This window comes from Lynx canadensis, chromosome D1, assembly GCF_007474595.2.
Source record: "Lynx canadensis isolate LIC74 chromosome D1, mLynCan4.pri.v2, whole genome shotgun sequence".
Lineage (NCBI taxonomy): Eukaryota > Metazoa > Chordata > Mammalia > Carnivora > Felidae > Lynx > Lynx canadensis.
Window position 1 is genome coordinate 55,111,489 of NC_044312.2, and position 16,397 is coordinate 55,127,885.

Sequence of the window (16,397 nt, forward strand, 5' to 3'; positions counted from 1 at the left end):
TCAGTGTTGGCAGAATCCATGTATTTCTCATTGTAGGAATGAAGTGCCCTTTCTTTGGTGGTTGTCAGATGGAAGTTGTTCTCACCTTCTCAAAGCCAGTGAATTCTTTAGCTTGTGACCTTCTCTGTCTTCAGAACTAAGAACTGTGTGTCAAGTCCTCTTAAACTTCAGATTTCTGAGTTCTTCTTTCTCATTTCTCTTACTTCCTTTTATGCCCTCCCCTTCTGATTTTAAGAGTTCATGTGATAACACTGGATTTACCCAGATAATCCAGGTTAATCTCCCTATTTTAAAGTCAGCTGTTTAGTAACCTTAATTACGTCTGCAAAGTTCCTTTTACCATCTAATATAATATCATCACTGGTGTGACACCAGAGGACAGAATTCATGGGGGCCAGAATTCTGCTTGCTCCTCTCTCCTTCCCTCCTTCAATATATATATATATATACATATATATATATATATATATATATATGTATATGTGTATGTATATGTATATATAGTATGTATCTATGCATACATACACACACATTTTTCTCTTTTTTCATAATAGGGTGTGTCAATAGTAGTTAATCATATATATCAGTACTTAAACTGGAGGTATAACCATCACCCTGTGGTGAGAACTCTAACCTCTTTTGGAGAGAGGATTGGTGTATTTTTGGTTCTATGAGAGATCATTGCATCATATTAGAAAATAAAAGTACTTAGTAGAGGTGTGTATGGATTCCAAGTTGACCATGAGTGGGCTGTGATCCTATATTATCTGGGACTGCTAAACTGAAACTACATTTCTAAGAATTCTGTTGCCAGTATAGGATTGGGTTAGGATTAGGTACACGAGAAAGTTGCATAAAATTTGCATTTGGGAAATGAATCAGCAGCCATTGTTTTATAATCTGAAGATCACTGATGTGCCCCGGCATTATGGCAGCCTTCATGCTGGGGCATGGGGTGGTACCTTGGCCTACATACTCCCTAATCCTGCCATCTCTTTTTTAGTTTCTCTGTGTCCTAGGCCATATACGTGTGCAGCTCAATGACCAAAGGCACCAACTTTTTCTACAGGTCATTCTTATCATCAAGGTTGGAGGCAGTGTATTGTAACTTTGCTAAATTAACATTCTTTTCTGTGGAGCACAGGGTGCTGGATCATGAGTCAAGGCAACAACAGTAGTGAGTGGTGGTTCAACAACAGGCCACAAGAGAAATCAAAAGAGAGAAGTTTATTACTTATAGGTACTAGAGGATGTACATGGCACACCTCAAGGGGGCACATGGAAGGTCAAGGCAGAGTTTAGACAGGAGAGGCATGACTTAGGCACATGCCTTTATTAGTGTCCTTGGATGGAGTGGTTACTGGGCTAGGACCGGATTGGTCAATTCAAACTAAAAGAGCAGGAGTTTGGTAAGCCCCATGAGAGTCATATCTAAGGGGCACATAAGGCATACAGGTGCCAGGGAGCAGAGGAAATCTGATCCCAAGGGCTGTTCGGGGAGTCCTATCAGGAATTTATATTTGCTTGTGACTCTGGGATGCTGTATAGGGCATGTGTTTCTCTGAGGGGGCTAATGTCAGTTTAACTTCCTTGCAGCCCACTTGGCCAAACAAAATGGATGTTGAGTCAGCAGTACCCTGGACTAGCTTAGTTAAATGCTTGACCCAGTGAAAGACAGACACAGGTTCCATTGTGTGTGTCCACATGGGTTTCAGTTTACCCTCATGTGTTTCAGTTTGTTCTTGTGGGTTCCAGTTGCTCATTATAGAGTTTAGTTCTCTCATATGTCAGGTTCAGTTTTCCTTCCCGACTGCTGGCCTGAGTTCTAGCAACTTTAGGCCAAATATCAGAGCAGATGTAACAGACTTATATAGCCTTCTCTAGTGGCTTCTATAACAGCATAAGGTCTGATCCCTATAGTAAATCCTTTACTGATTGATCCCAGACCAATAAAATATTTTAATCATTTTGGAGAAGTTCTCAGCCACTCTCTTTTCAGATGTTTTTACTCAATTTTTTATCACCTCTACGTTTGGAACTTCAATTTTATGTATATTAGACCTCCTTTCTTTATCCCCAAGTGTCTTACTTTTCTTTATTTTTTGTATATTTGTTCGTGTGTCTCTGTTTCATTCTTGATATTTTTTTTGACCTATTCTTTGTTTAACAAATTCTTTTATTTTTTTAAATTGGTCTCCTTTTAAATAGTTCTATACTGAAATTCTTAATTTTGTCACAGTCTAAACATTTTAAGGATATTTATTTAGAAGACTGTGTCTAATACCTTTCTTACCTAGATATGCCAGAGATCTTTTTATGTTGTCATCTCTTTAGGCATTCACTAATGTGGTCTCCTATCCTAGCATGCCTGATTGTTTTGCTTGAGCGCAGTATTGTATATAATAAGTTGTATAGGTAATTTGAGACCTTGAATTACATTATGTCCTCTCAGTTACTCTGACAAATACCTAGGTGTATTAGCAAATCCTGTTCACCTTAATTGAATATTACATACTTAAATTATTCAAAGCTATGATTCAGTCCCCCAGAAGCAGTCTATTTTTGGTTTGTGCTTACTCCTAAGATTTAGCCCCAGAAGGTCCTAAATCAAAGTGTGTAGTGTCTAGCAGATTACCCTCCCCATATTTTTGTCCTCCTAGCCCTGCAAGATGTCTCTATCTCAGCCACTTCTTCTAGAGAAAAATCACCCAAATGACAAGTTATGTATTGTGGATTTTCCTCTCTTACTTGGATCTTGGTTCCGTAGTTCGTCACTGCTTATTGGCTCCCTGATGCCTTCATTTAGATTTTAAAGAACATATCATCCAGCTTTTTTAGTTGTTATTCCCTTCTAGAGCAGAATTTTTGATGGGGTAACTATCACTTCCCTTTTCCCCCCATGTATGTTGTGGGGTTAGACATGTCTCCCCATTCCTTATGTTGTGTGAAAGTTTCTAATGCCTCACCACAATGTGTCTTTTTTTTCCCCCTCAGAATTACTGTCAGCTGACAATAAATTGGTGGGACTAATATAAAGCATTGTGGTATGTAGGAAATGTATTTGGGGAAGGTACAAGAAAGCTGCATCTTGCAGCTATGGGAAAGCAGAGAAGGGGTCCTGAAAGGTCTCTTTAAGCATTGGTGCAGCAAATGTGGATTTAGGTGAGGAGGCTGCATTGATTAGTCTGCCCTAAAAAGTCTTTCTGTATTGAATGAGAAGGCCTCCATCTAAAAGGGGGATGTGATTATGCTGCTAAGGGGATATAAAGCAAATGTCCCAGAGCAGGGAGAAAACTGCTTGAAAACACTAAGTCAGAAGAAGCCTGCATTGGACAATCCATATGGAGTGAGCCTACTGTATATTCCCAGCAACTGTATATTTATTTGCAGATTAAAGGAGTGATGACCAAGAAAGACTTCCTTTTTTAAGTTCCACTGATGTGTAGGCAGTCACTTAAGCTAACTCCTTTTCATTCTTCTCACTCCCTTTTGTTATCTCCCCCCACCACATGCACACACCACCACTAAGAATGAGTACAGATTAATGGGACAGGAAGAGGTAGAAAAGGGAGAGAGAGAAATAAAACCACAGCTCTTCCTTTGCCTGAAGTTCACAGCAGATGAATTGAACTAATAATATTTATGTGTGATTGAATATACAAAATAAGATTGAAAGGAAGTAAAAAAAAAGAAAAAATCTAACGTAGCCAGGGAAATGATTAGAAAAGGTAGAGGCACCATTAAATGGCAAACCTTAACTTTCCATTCTCACTTGAAAGCAAAGTTGGTGTTGCTTCTTGGTTAAGCTGTTTGATTAATCCTTTGGCTGTATCTAGGCTGATACTAAGTCCATCTTTCATTTTTTTCCCCAAGAACTTTGTTTTTTTTTTATTATCCCTGTGCTCATATTGAAACATCATATTCTTGGGGTACCTGGCTGGCTCAGTCGGTAGAACATGTGACTCTTGATCTTGGGGTTGTAAGTTCAAGCCCCATTTTGGGTGTAGAGATTACTTAAAATCTTTTTTGAAAACCCCAAAGCATTATATTCTTGTTACATGGATGTTAGTCCTTCCTTTATTTCTCTAAACATCTTAAATATATTTATTTTGTGATTCTTTTCTGATTGTGCCATTATATTTTCTTAAGTGCAAGTTTTTTATTTGTTGGCTTTATTGAATTCATTTGCTGACATTATTTGATGCTTTCGGATTTCTAGTTGTGAGTTCATATTCTACAGAATACTATTCCCAGTGTCTTGATTTGGGATAGCTCTCACTAGGATGGCTGATTGCCTGTTTCTTTGTTCTTGATGTGTCTTAAAGCCTGTGAGGAAAGAGAATTTCCCTTATTGATTTTAATGTGGTTATATGTTCACTAATCTAAATTTTATATTATTAAGTTATAATTTCTCCAGGTTTTATATGAAGAGAAGGTAATTCCTGTTATCTGGAAATGAGTTCAAATTATTTGACATATAATACGTAGACCAGAATAACACTGTTTCTCTTAGCATATTATTAGCAGCTTTCTCTCATAACATACTTAAGGAACAGAACACGTTCGAACTGTTTTTAAAGGGCCCAAATATCTTAGCTCTAGCATAGAGCAGTTAATATGGTGGCTGTGATTGCAGCTATATATGAAAACATACATGCAAATGGGCAGGGAACATGCCAAAATGGAAAACATTAATTTTATTATTTATTTATTTATTTATTTTTAATGTTTATTTCTGAGACAGACAGAGCATGAGTGGGGGAGGGGCAGAGAGAGAGGGAGACACAGAATCAGAAGCAGGCTCCAGGCTCTGAGCTGTCAGCACAGAGCCCGACGCAGGGCTCGAACTCACAAACTGTGAGATCATGACCTAAGCTTAAGTCGGTCGCTCAACTGATTGAGCCACCCAGGCGCCCCAGAAAACATTAATTTTATTAAGGTGGTGAACTTATGGATGGCTTTTTCTCTTTTGACATTGCAGAATTTCTGTATTATTATATTGCTTTTTTTTAAAGAGGACATAAGTTTTGAGTATATATTCTAAATAATTAAAAAAAAATCATACCACTTATACAGAACCCCACTAAAGTACCCAGTTGCCTATAGGATAAAGTTAAAACTTTCAACTAAATATCTCCAGAGCTCTTCACAGATCTATTCTCAGATTTCTTCTCTTACCTCCTTCCATTTTCCTAAGCCTCATCTAGTCCAGTCTTATTCCCTACCCTTGACACAGACACTACTTATTGCTGCTATATTTTAAGAATTGGAACACATTTTTGCAGGGTCATTTTTCTAGGTACAGGATACTGGTTCTTTTGGTCCATTGTTTTGCTGAGTTTATTTGGGATCCTGACTGCCTACTCTTCATTGCTGGTGGTGAGTAGTGTTTCATTGCTGTTGGTGAGTAATGTTTCATGTTTCCCCTACTCTCTTCCCAAGTAGCCTCATGAGGTGCTCCTGTCTAGGATGGTATCCAATTGGTGCCTGGAGTCTTCAGAACCCAAGATTACTCTTGTATTAGCAGAGTTGGAGTTTATATTAGCTATTTGAATCTTAGGCACAAGGGATGGATGGAGGAAAAAAAAGCTTGTTCTACTAGAGGATCTGTCTTAAAATCTTCCCTTTGAAAGGGTAGTAGAACATCCTTTTTCTAGTCTTATTTCATGGCCTATTTTATGGTTCATTCAATGTTGTTATTTTAAACACTCAACAGATTCACATTAGCTGTACCTTTACATGTTGAGCTATCTCATTTCATATTTAATCTCCTGAGAACCAGTCTTCCTTGGCCTTACAAATTAGGTAGTTTGTCAAACCTATCCTGTTGTGCAAATGCTAGTCCTCAAGAGGACGGTTAAGATGGCAGAGGAGTAGGGTGACTCTAAGCTTGCCTCCTCCCCCAATCACCTAGATAAATATCAAATCATTCTGAACACCTAAAAAACCAATCAGAAGTCTTAGAGAGCTAAGCTGCAAGTCTAAAAACAGAAAAAATGACCCATGGAAGATAAGAACTGCAGAGGGTTGATGTGTGGGAGAAAAGAGCTGAGGGTGCTATGGTAGGGAGAGATCCCAATTGGAGAGAGGTGAACTAACAGTGAAGAAAAAAAGTGAAAATACTCACAGAGAACTGTACAAGAAAACTGTTCCCCAAAACCATTGATGGGGGGAAAGGAGAAGGTTTCAGTACCACCAGTTTTTTTTATAAATAGTGGAGCGCAGAGTCTGAAGTTTCAGAGCTCAGTGCCTGGTGGTGCTCTGGCGAGGAAGCAGGGTAGAGCCTCGGGTTTGGGCAAACGAGGTCTAAGGATCCCCTGGATCACATGGGAAGAAGCAGTTCCCATGCTTGGAGTGCATTTGGTAGAGGCAATTCAGCCTATCCGTGGGCAAAAGACTGGACAAGTGCCATAGAGCTGCCCTATCACTAGTATAGGAACAAAGACATTGGCTGAGGACAGCAAACCCTGGAACTGGCTGTGTTGTGATTTACCATAAGCTCTGAGCCACTACAACTGTGTGGTCACATGACTATTTCCTGGGACAAGCCAGCACTGGCCATGGCATAGCAAGACCATCCCCCAGAGGATCAGAGTGGGTCTGAGCCGTGGGGGTCTCTGAAGTGTGGGGTTTTGAAACACAGCCTGAGATAGAACCCAGGAGGGCAGCACCACCTAGTAGGTGGATAGCATGGACACAGACGGTGAAAGGCAGGGTTCTGATGGAAGGTGGGATTACAGATGATTTATTGTGCCTCTGTGAGGGTGGGAACTTCCCACTCCAGAGACTAGAGAGCAGGGTGAAGCTATTTTCACCCCTAGCCAGCACTGATTGACCTCAGTGGGCTAAACACCACCAAGTGGAGAATGGAGCCATTAAACTAAGCCCCACCCCCCTGGGCCCTCCAAGCACATCTCTATTAGGGCAAATCCACCTGAGAATCAGAGGAGAGGGCCAGCACAAACCCCAGAAGAACAGCACAAACCCCTTCCATGCACTAAGTCTAATGATCATAGAGTGCTGCAAAACTTCAGCTATAGGGGAAGCAGGATCTAGCTTCCTTTGGGTTTTTTGTTTGTTTTGCTTTTGTGTTTTTTTTCCCTTGGGTAAGGAAAGAGCAATTTTTATTTTATTTTTTTTTATTATTTTTTTAATTTTTAATTTTAATCTCTTTTTTCTATCAAGCTTCTATTTAAATATTTTAAAAATTATTTAAACTTTGTTTTTTCTGAGACAGTACGTGTGAATGGGGAAAAGTGGGAGAGAGAGAGAGAGAGAGAGAGAGAGAAAATATCTCAAGCAGGCTCCATGCTCAGTGACATGGACTCAATCCCACAACCCTGGTGTCATGACCCAAGCTGAAATCAAGAGTCAGACACTCAACTGCTGAGACACCCAGGTGCCCCATCAAGCTTCTCTTAGCAAACAAACCAAAACACACCTAGGATCTAGCTTCATTATTATTTAAAAATTTTCATTTTATTATTTTTTCTTGTTTTCCCCAAAATGCCAAGACAGAGGAATTCACCCCAAAAGAAAGAACAGGAAAAAATGACAACCAGAGATTTAATCAATACAGATGTAAGTAAGATGTCAGGACTAGAATTTAGAACAATTATAAGGATTCTAGCTGGGCTGGAAAAAAACATAGAAGACTATACAGAATCTCTTATTGCAGAGATAAAGAGCTAAAATCTAGTCAGGCTGAAATTAAAAATGCTATAACAGAGATGCAGACTTGAATGGATGCCATGACAGTGAAGATGGATGCAGAGGAGGAACAAATTAGTGATACAGAAGATAAATTATGGAAAATAATGAAGCTGAAAAGAAGAGGGAAACAAAAGTAATGAATCACAAAGATAGACTTAGGGAACTTAGCAACTTATAAAAAGGGACTAACATTCGTAAAATAGGAGTACCAGAAGATGAAGAGAGAGAAAAACGGGCAGAAGGTTTATCTGAACAAATTATAGCTGAATATTTCCCTAATCCGGGGAAGGACACAGACATCAAAAACCAAGAGGCATGGAGAATTCCCATTAAGTTCAACAAAACCTGACCATCACCAAGACATATCATAGTCAAATTCACAAAATACATAGACAAAGAATCCTGAAAACAGAAAGGGAGGGAGGAAAAACCCTTAACCTATAAGGGAAGACAGATTGAGTTCACAAGAGATCTGTCTACAGAAACATGGCAGCCAGAAGAGAATGGCAGCATATATTCAATGTGCTGAATGGGAAGAATATGCAGCCAACAATACTTTATACAGCAAGGCTGTCATTCAGAATAGAAGGAAAGATAAAGAGTTTCCTAGATAAACAAAAACTAAAGGAGGTCAAGACCACTCAACCAGCTCTGCAAGAAATATTCAGAGAGATTCTTTGAGTGGGGGGAATAAAAGACCAAAAGCAGCAAAGACTATAAAGAGATAGAGAAAACACTAGAAACACCAACATTAAAGGTAACACAATGGCACTAAATTCATATTATTCAATAATCACCCTTAATGTAAATGAACTAAATGCTCTAATCAAAAGACATAGGGTATTAGAATGGATAAAGAAAACAAGATCAATCTATATGCTGCCTACAGGGTACTCATTTCAGACCTAAAGACACCTGCAGATTGAAAGTGAGGGGATGGAGAACCATCTATCATGCTAATGGACATCAAAAGAAAGCCAGAATAGCCATACTTATATCAGACAAACTAGATTTGAAAACAAAGATGATAACAGGAGATGAAAGGCATTATGTCATAATTAAGGGGTCTGTCCATCAAGATCTAACAATTGTAAATATTTATGCCCCCAACTTGAAAGCACTCAAAAATATGCATGAATTACTAACATAAAGAAGCTCAGTGATAATATAATAATAGTAGGGGACTTTGACATCCCACTTCCAGCAATGGACAGATCATCTAAGCAGAAAACCAAGGAAATAATGGTTTTGAGTCACACACTGAAATCTATAGAATACTTATAAAAGGAATTGAAGAGGACACAGAGAAATGGAAAAGCATTCCATGCTCATGGATTGGAAGAACAAACATTGTTAAAATTTCTATACTACCCAAAGCAATCTACACATTTAATGCAATCCTTATCAAAATACCACCACCATTTTTCACAGAGGTGGGACAATCCTAAAATTTGTATGGAACCACAAAAGACCCTGAATAGCAAAGCAATCCTGAAAACAAAAAAACCAACTGGTGGCTCCATGATTCTGGATTTCAAACTATATTATAAAGCTGTAGTCATCAAGACAGTATGGTACTTGGCACAAAAACAGACACATATCAATGGAACAAAATAGGAAATTCAGAAATGGACCCACAACTCTATGGTCAACTCATCTTCAACAAAGCAGGAAAGAATATCCAATGGAAAAAAGACAGTTTCTTCAGCAAATGGTGTTGGGAAAACTGGACAGCAACATGCAGAAGAATGAAACTGGACCTCTTTCTTATACCATACACAAAAATAAAGTCAAAATGGATGAAAGACCTAAATGTAAGACAGGAAACCATCAGAATCCTAGAGGAGGACACAGGCAACAACCTCTTGACCTCAGCCAGAGCAGCTTCTTACTAGACATGTTAGGGCAAAGGAAACAAAAGCAAAAATGAACTTTTGGGACCTCATCAAGATAAAAAGCTTCTGCACAGTGAAGGAAACCATCAACAAAACTAAAAGGCAGCCTATGGAATGGGAGAAGATATTTGCAAATGCCATATCTGATAAAGGGTTAGTATCCAAATCATATAAAGAAATTATCAAAGACAACATGCAAAATGCAAATAATTCAGTTAAGAAATATGCAGGAGACATGAATAGACACTTGTCCAAACAAGATATCCAGGTGTCTGACAGACACATGAAAAGATGCTCAACATCACTCATCATCAGGGAAATACAAAGCAAAAACCATGGTGAGATACTACCTCATACCTGTCAGAGTTGCTAAAATTAACAACACAAGAAACAATAGGTATTGGCAAGAATGTAGAGAAAGGAGAACGCTCTTGCACTGTTGGTAGGATTGCAAAGTGGTACAGCCACCCTGGAGAACAATATGGAGGTTCCTCAAAAAGTGAAAAATAGAACTACCCTAAGATCCCTAAGATCCAGCAATTGCACTATTAGGTATTTTCCCAAAGGATACAAAGATCAGATTTGAATAGGTACATGCACCTCGATGTTTATAGCTGCGTTATCAATATTAGCCAAACTGTGGAGAGAACCCAAATGTCCGTTGACTGATGAGGGGATAAAGAAGATGTGGTGTGTGTGTGTGTGTGTGTGTGTGTGTGTGTGTGTGTGTGTGTGTGTCTATTCACAATGGAATATTACTCAACCATCAAAAAGAATGAAATCTTGCAATTTGCAATGTTGTGGATGTAGCTTGAATGTATTATGCTAAGCAAAATAAGTCAAGTCAGGGAAAGACAAATACCATATGATTTCATGCATATGTGGAATTTAAGAAATAAAACCAATGAACATATGGCGTGTGGAGAAAAAGAGGGAAACAAACCTTAACAGACTCTTACAGATAGAGAATAAACTGAGGGTTGATGGAGGGATGGGGGTGGGAGATGGGCTAGATAGGTAATGGGCATTAAGGAGGGCGCTTGTTATGATAAGCACTGGGTGTTATATATAAGTGATGAATCACTGAATTCTCTTGAAACCAATATTTCACTGTATGTTAACCAACTGGAATTAAAAAAAAAAATTGAAACACACAAAAATACCAAATGCTATTCCTCTAGTCCAGGGGCTGAGTACATTTTAGCAAGTGTTTTGGCAATATTGACTGTCTCTGTTGCTGACATAGTGATGTAGTGTGGTATGAGAAATTCAGGCCAAGTAAGAGAAAAGTCTGTAGAAGTGGAAAGCTTATGGGAGGATAGCTTTCAGGTAATGGGAGTTTTCCTGTGTGCACTTACACATAGGACATACATATCTTTCTCTGATTTCAAAATTCCCTTTCCTTAATTTTTTTAATGTTTATTATTTTGAGAGAGAGAGAGAGAAAGCACGAGCGAGTGGGGGAGGGGCAGAGAAAGGGAGACACAGAATCTGAAGCAGGGTCCAGACTCCGAGCCATCAGCACAGAGCCTGATGTGAGGCCCAAATCCACAGACTTCGGACTGTGAGATCATGACCTGAGCCAAAGTTGGTATCCCAACCAACTGAGCCACCCAGGCGCCCTGATTTCCTTTCTGATATAGAAAAGCCCAACCCCCCAAATGCATTGCCATTTGCATTTTTCAGCAAATTTGTTAATCATTATATGAATGATAAGTACTGAGTATACAGTGATCAACAAAATATATGCAGTTTCCATTTTCATGTAGGGCACTTCAAAGAGATTGGTATGAGATGTAAAGTTATAGTAATGTCTTAATGAGTTTAGACTCTAGTAGGGCAACTAAGTCACAGACAAAAGTAGCTAACACAGGCAGAGCATTATATTTGTCATTAGGCCTAAAAAAAGTTCTGCATGGGTTCTGAAAAGGAAGAGGCAACTTGCAGCCAAGAAGATTAAGTAAGACTTCTCGTAAGAGGTGTCACTGATGGGATGTTGGATTTGGACATGTGTATATGGGGATCAGGGAAGAACATTCCAGGCTGTGGGAACATCAAGACAAAGTTGGCAAGACAAAAATATGGAGTGTGACTAGATCAGAGGGAAAGGTCAGTTCTGTTAGAATGTAGAACATAATGAAGAATAATTGGGAACCAGGCTAAAAAGATAGATAGGCTTGTGACAGATTTTGGAAGGTCTGGAAAGTAAGACTTATGCCATTTGGCATAAGTCAGATTTCTATTTTAGGAAAACCATCCTGGAAGTTGTGGTGTGGAGGGTGGCTGTAGGCAGAGAGGTTGGATAGAAACTTTTCTTTTTAATGGGGAAAATGCAGGTGAAAGATGTGCTCTGAGCCAAACTCTGGCCACTGAATTGTATTGCTTTTATACACAGTGAACATGAAATGAATGGTATCATTAGCTTCTAAGGTAGGAATGAGTTCTAGTGTCTAATAAAGCAATATATTACAACAAACTTCCTATTCTGCCCTCCTTTTGGATATAAGCAGTAGCAACAACAATGAACAAAGAGGAAAACCTGAGTTCTATTTCTGTCGTTAGGTTACTTTGTAACCTTGGTCAAGTTGTATACCCTTTGAGCCTCAATTTCTTTTCTTTCAAATGAGAATGATAATATTTAATAAAATGACATTTTATGGGGCTGGATAAAGAACAAATGAAATAAGATACATAAAATTATTTTGATAAAAAGGTTAAGAGCTTTATAAAGTCCAACTCTTGTTAATATCCTAAGTATCTGAGGGTTCTGATTTTGTTTGCATCTCCATACTGACTTGGTGACTGGCTAGATTTACAATCAAATCTAATCGAGATTTATTGAATAAATACCAAGGGTTAACAACAGTGGTTAACAGTTGTAACAATGGCACTGATTTCTCAAGAAAAAGTTTTTCTATTTTTAAATTTTTTAAGTTTTTTTTTTATTTTGAGAGAGAGAAGAGCAAGTGAGTGCATGCGTGGGGGAGGGGCAGGGAGAGAGAGAATCCCAGGCAGGCTCTGTACTGTATGAGGGCTCAATCACATGAACCATGAGATCATGACCTGAGCTGAAACCAAGAGTCGGATGCTTAATTGATTGAACCACCCAGGCACCCCAAGAAAGAGCTTTTAAATAACCAATGGAAGGGCTGGCCCTTGTCCTCTCTTTTGTCACAAGTGAGTCTAAGTCATACCAGGAATACAGTTCATCATAGGGAAAATAAATTGGTAGGAACTCAGGAAGGATATCAGTGTGGTGATTGTTATGAAATACCAGAGGCAATAATAATTTTGGGCGTTGCTGGTGAAAATTGCAAATAGAAGGTGACATTTGAATTGCCTTTGAAGCATCAGTGGCATGGGGAGGGAGAGCTTTTCAGGCAGAGGAGCAGCATGACAAAGTACCAGAGGCTGACAAGTGCAGGTATAGCAAGAAGTGAATGTACTCCTAGACTCTGAAAGGAATTTTGAACTACAGAACAGTGCTTTGGACAGCAACTTGGTTTCAAAATAACCTCCTTTTTCTTCTTTGCTTTTCCAGGTACTTGCATTTTTGTTGGTTTGGGAAGGGTATGAACTATACCTGCACTGGTGTCATAAGGTAGGACACTAAACCTTCTTAGGAGACTTTGGGCCAGGATTGAATGTGCCTCTTAGGCACTCAGCATGAATTAGAGTCACCTTTTCTTTCATCGTTCCTGTTAGAAAGAACTGATCTATTTACACTGTTTTAATTGAAATAATTCAATTTCTAACATGTAACTGATATACTGAAGGAACTGAACTCAAACTTTGTTTTCTCACCACTTCTTGTTAAACTCAATCTGTGACTCTGCTCTTCCCATCCCAAAAATGTCTTAGGCAAGCTCCGGTACTTTCTCAGTCCTTTAGAAAGTTACAAAAACATTCTTATTTCGGTCATTAAAAATTTCTGTTCATTGTAATAACCCAAACTTCAACATTATAAGACTTTTCCTCTCCTTCTTTGGGCCTGACCCAAGCATGGAAGCCTGCAGTGATAGTGAGAGTGTGATGGTCCTTTTACCTCTCTTTGCCAGAATAGGGCCCAGGGAAAGAGGAGATAGGATAAAAGAACGTGGTTGCACAAGGATGGGCAAGAGGGTCATCTGGAGTTGATGCTGTCAGGACCAGGTAAATGCACCGTTGTTGGCTATTTATGCCACCGGCTTTTCCTGTGTGTATTTTCAGAGAACTTGACTGCACCTTTCTTGGTGCAGAAATATCCCCAGAAATTTCTCTCTTGAGGTCTTTTTGACCCTCCCTTAGTTTGGAGCCCTTTAAAATTGACTTCTGAATGATGTCTCTTAGAGGATCATATCTGGCTACAGAAAAGTAGCATCTTTGCCCCAACATCTGTGGACATGTGGCTCATTTCCAACTAGCCTCCCTCATTTTGTTCTGCCGCGGGCTTGAGCAGCTCCAGCCACAGCCTCTTGCTTTTCAGGCATGGTTTGATACCATTCATTGTTTTCCCTTAAACCTAGGAACATACCAAACTCTGAGTCATCCCCTTAAATTTCCTCTTACTCAAACGAGAAGTATGAACTGGAAATGTAAATTTAAGAGTTACTAGAAAAGATCGAAATTGAAGTCATAGGATCTTATGGGGAAAGTATGTAGAGTGAGAAGTGAAAAAATAGGCCTTATTGAGATCACCAACGGTTTTGGATTTGGGATGCCATGATCAGTTAGTCACTACGAAGAATCATGTGAAATCTAAAAAAGAAAACTAATGAATAGACACTAAGTCCAATAAATGCAAAGAACAAACTGACGGTTTTAGGGGAGGGGAGTGGGAAGTTTGGCAAAATGGGTGAAGGGGAGCAGGAGACACAGGCTTCCAGTTATGGAATGAATGAGTCACAGGAATAAAAGGTACAGCATGGGGAATATAGTGGTATTCTAATAGTGTTGCATGGTGACAGACGGTAGTTACACTTGTGGTACGCCCAGCATAAAATAGAATTGTTGAATCACTAAGTTGTACACCTGAAACTAATATTGTGTATCAGCTATTCTCAAATTTTTAAAAAAAGAATCCTTGTGAGTGAACCATTCTGATTACCATTCCAGGCTTGTGCCTATTTTAGAAATCAGGCTTACCTTGCTTCTGGCAGTTAGTGCTGCTACTTGACCTCTGTCACAGCAGGATCTCATTATTGCCTTGGAAATCAGGAAGCCAGTTTCAACATTTATTTATTTTTGGGACAGAGAGAGACAGAGCATGAACGGGGGAGGGGCAGAGAGAGAGGGAGACACAGAATCGGAAACAGGCTCCAGGCTCTGAGCCATCAGCCCAGAGCCCGATGCGGGGCTCGAACTCACGGACCGCGAGATCGTGACCTGGCTGAAGTCGGACGCTTAACCGACTGCGCCACCCAGGCGCCCCAGGAAGCCAGTTTCAATGGCAGTATCTTTCACCTTTATTCAGGCATAGAGATTTAGCCACTATAGTACTTTTCAAGGATACTGACACTTTCCTCATTAGTGTATTTTTCACTGTCCTCTGAGACCTCCCATAAAATATGGGAAATGGGTTACCTGATCATAGGTGATAGCATTCCAGCAAACTTTTCTCAATAAATCTTTGGATTTTTCTTCCTATATTACAGCAAGAACCTGCTGGCACCCCAATTTCATTAAGCATAGGCCACTAATGAGCCAAGGTTTTAGGTAACCAAACAGTTAGAACCACTTTGAGATGTGTAATACCTGGATTCTAGTGTATTCAATTCAGAATCTCTGGTAAGTGCACTCCTATCAATCAGTTTAGCCTCATCTAAAATGTCTAGCACCCTTAGGATTCAGTGCCATAAATATTCTATAGGGGTTTTGGTCAATATAAATTAACAGAGCCTTTGGACTCTGGGATCTAATTCCAGTTATCAGTCTGTAGGAGATGAGAAGTGATGGAAGTGGGGTATGAGAAGAGTTGGCATCCTCTTGGCAGGTAACTACCTTCGTTGTGTCTTCAAACCGGACTTGGGAGGAGAGACTACTTCTATTAGCAAGGGAGATTCTGTAGGGCTTGGAGTTTCAGTTTTAGTATACTCAGAGTAAACCCAGTAGGGAAGGGTTAACATTAAGCCTATAACCTATTCCTCTTCTACCCAGGGATTCTCAGGGAGGAATGAATGACCTCGATCAAAACTTAATAATAACCCAACCTCCTGATAAACACACTAAGGATATTTGCTAGCCAAAAGGCAATACAGAGTCCTTGTCAATGAAAATTTCTGGCGGAATATAACTGCTAGATATAAATCAGGGTTGCTTATTGTAAATAATCCTGGAATTTATAGATATATATACATATCTATGTATGTATCTATGTATAGATATATATACATGTGGGAGACATGGCTGGCTGGAGTTGTATAATCAGTGGGATATAAGATAAGGATGCCCCATAACCAAAAAGGCTCCTTCTTTGAAGCAATGTGTTCATATAACTTTGCTCAAAACATACCTTACACTCAGAGGAAATGAAAGCACTAATTTCAGAAAATATATGAACCCCTGTGTTTACCGCAGCATTATTTACAGTAGCTAAGATATGGAAGCAGCCTGAGTGTCCATCGATGATAGATGAATGGATAAAGAAGATGCAGTATACATACATAATGGAGTATTATGCAGTCATAAAAAATGAGATCTTGCCATTTCAACAACATGGATGGACCCAGAGGGTATTATGCTAAATGAATTAGAGAAGATAAATTTCATACGATTTCACTTGTATGTGGATTCTAAAAAACAAAACAAATG

General features: G+C 39.2%; 1 protein-coding gene across 1 annotated transcript in view; it reads left to right on the forward strand.

Annotated features, from left to right (window-relative positions):
- GDPD4 (glycerophosphodiester phosphodiesterase domain containing 4) overlaps nucleotides 1–16,397 on the forward strand; it is a 147,393-nt gene that overhangs the window by 41,031 nt on the left and 89,965 nt on the right. The window contains exons 4-5 of the mRNA XM_030332309.1: nucleotides 5,286–5,379; nucleotides 13,150–13,209. Of these exons, the coding sequence (XP_030188169.1) occupies nucleotides 5,286–5,379; nucleotides 13,150–13,209 (154 nt within the window). The remainder of the gene's footprint in view (nucleotides 1–5,285; nucleotides 5,380–13,149; nucleotides 13,210–16,397) is intronic.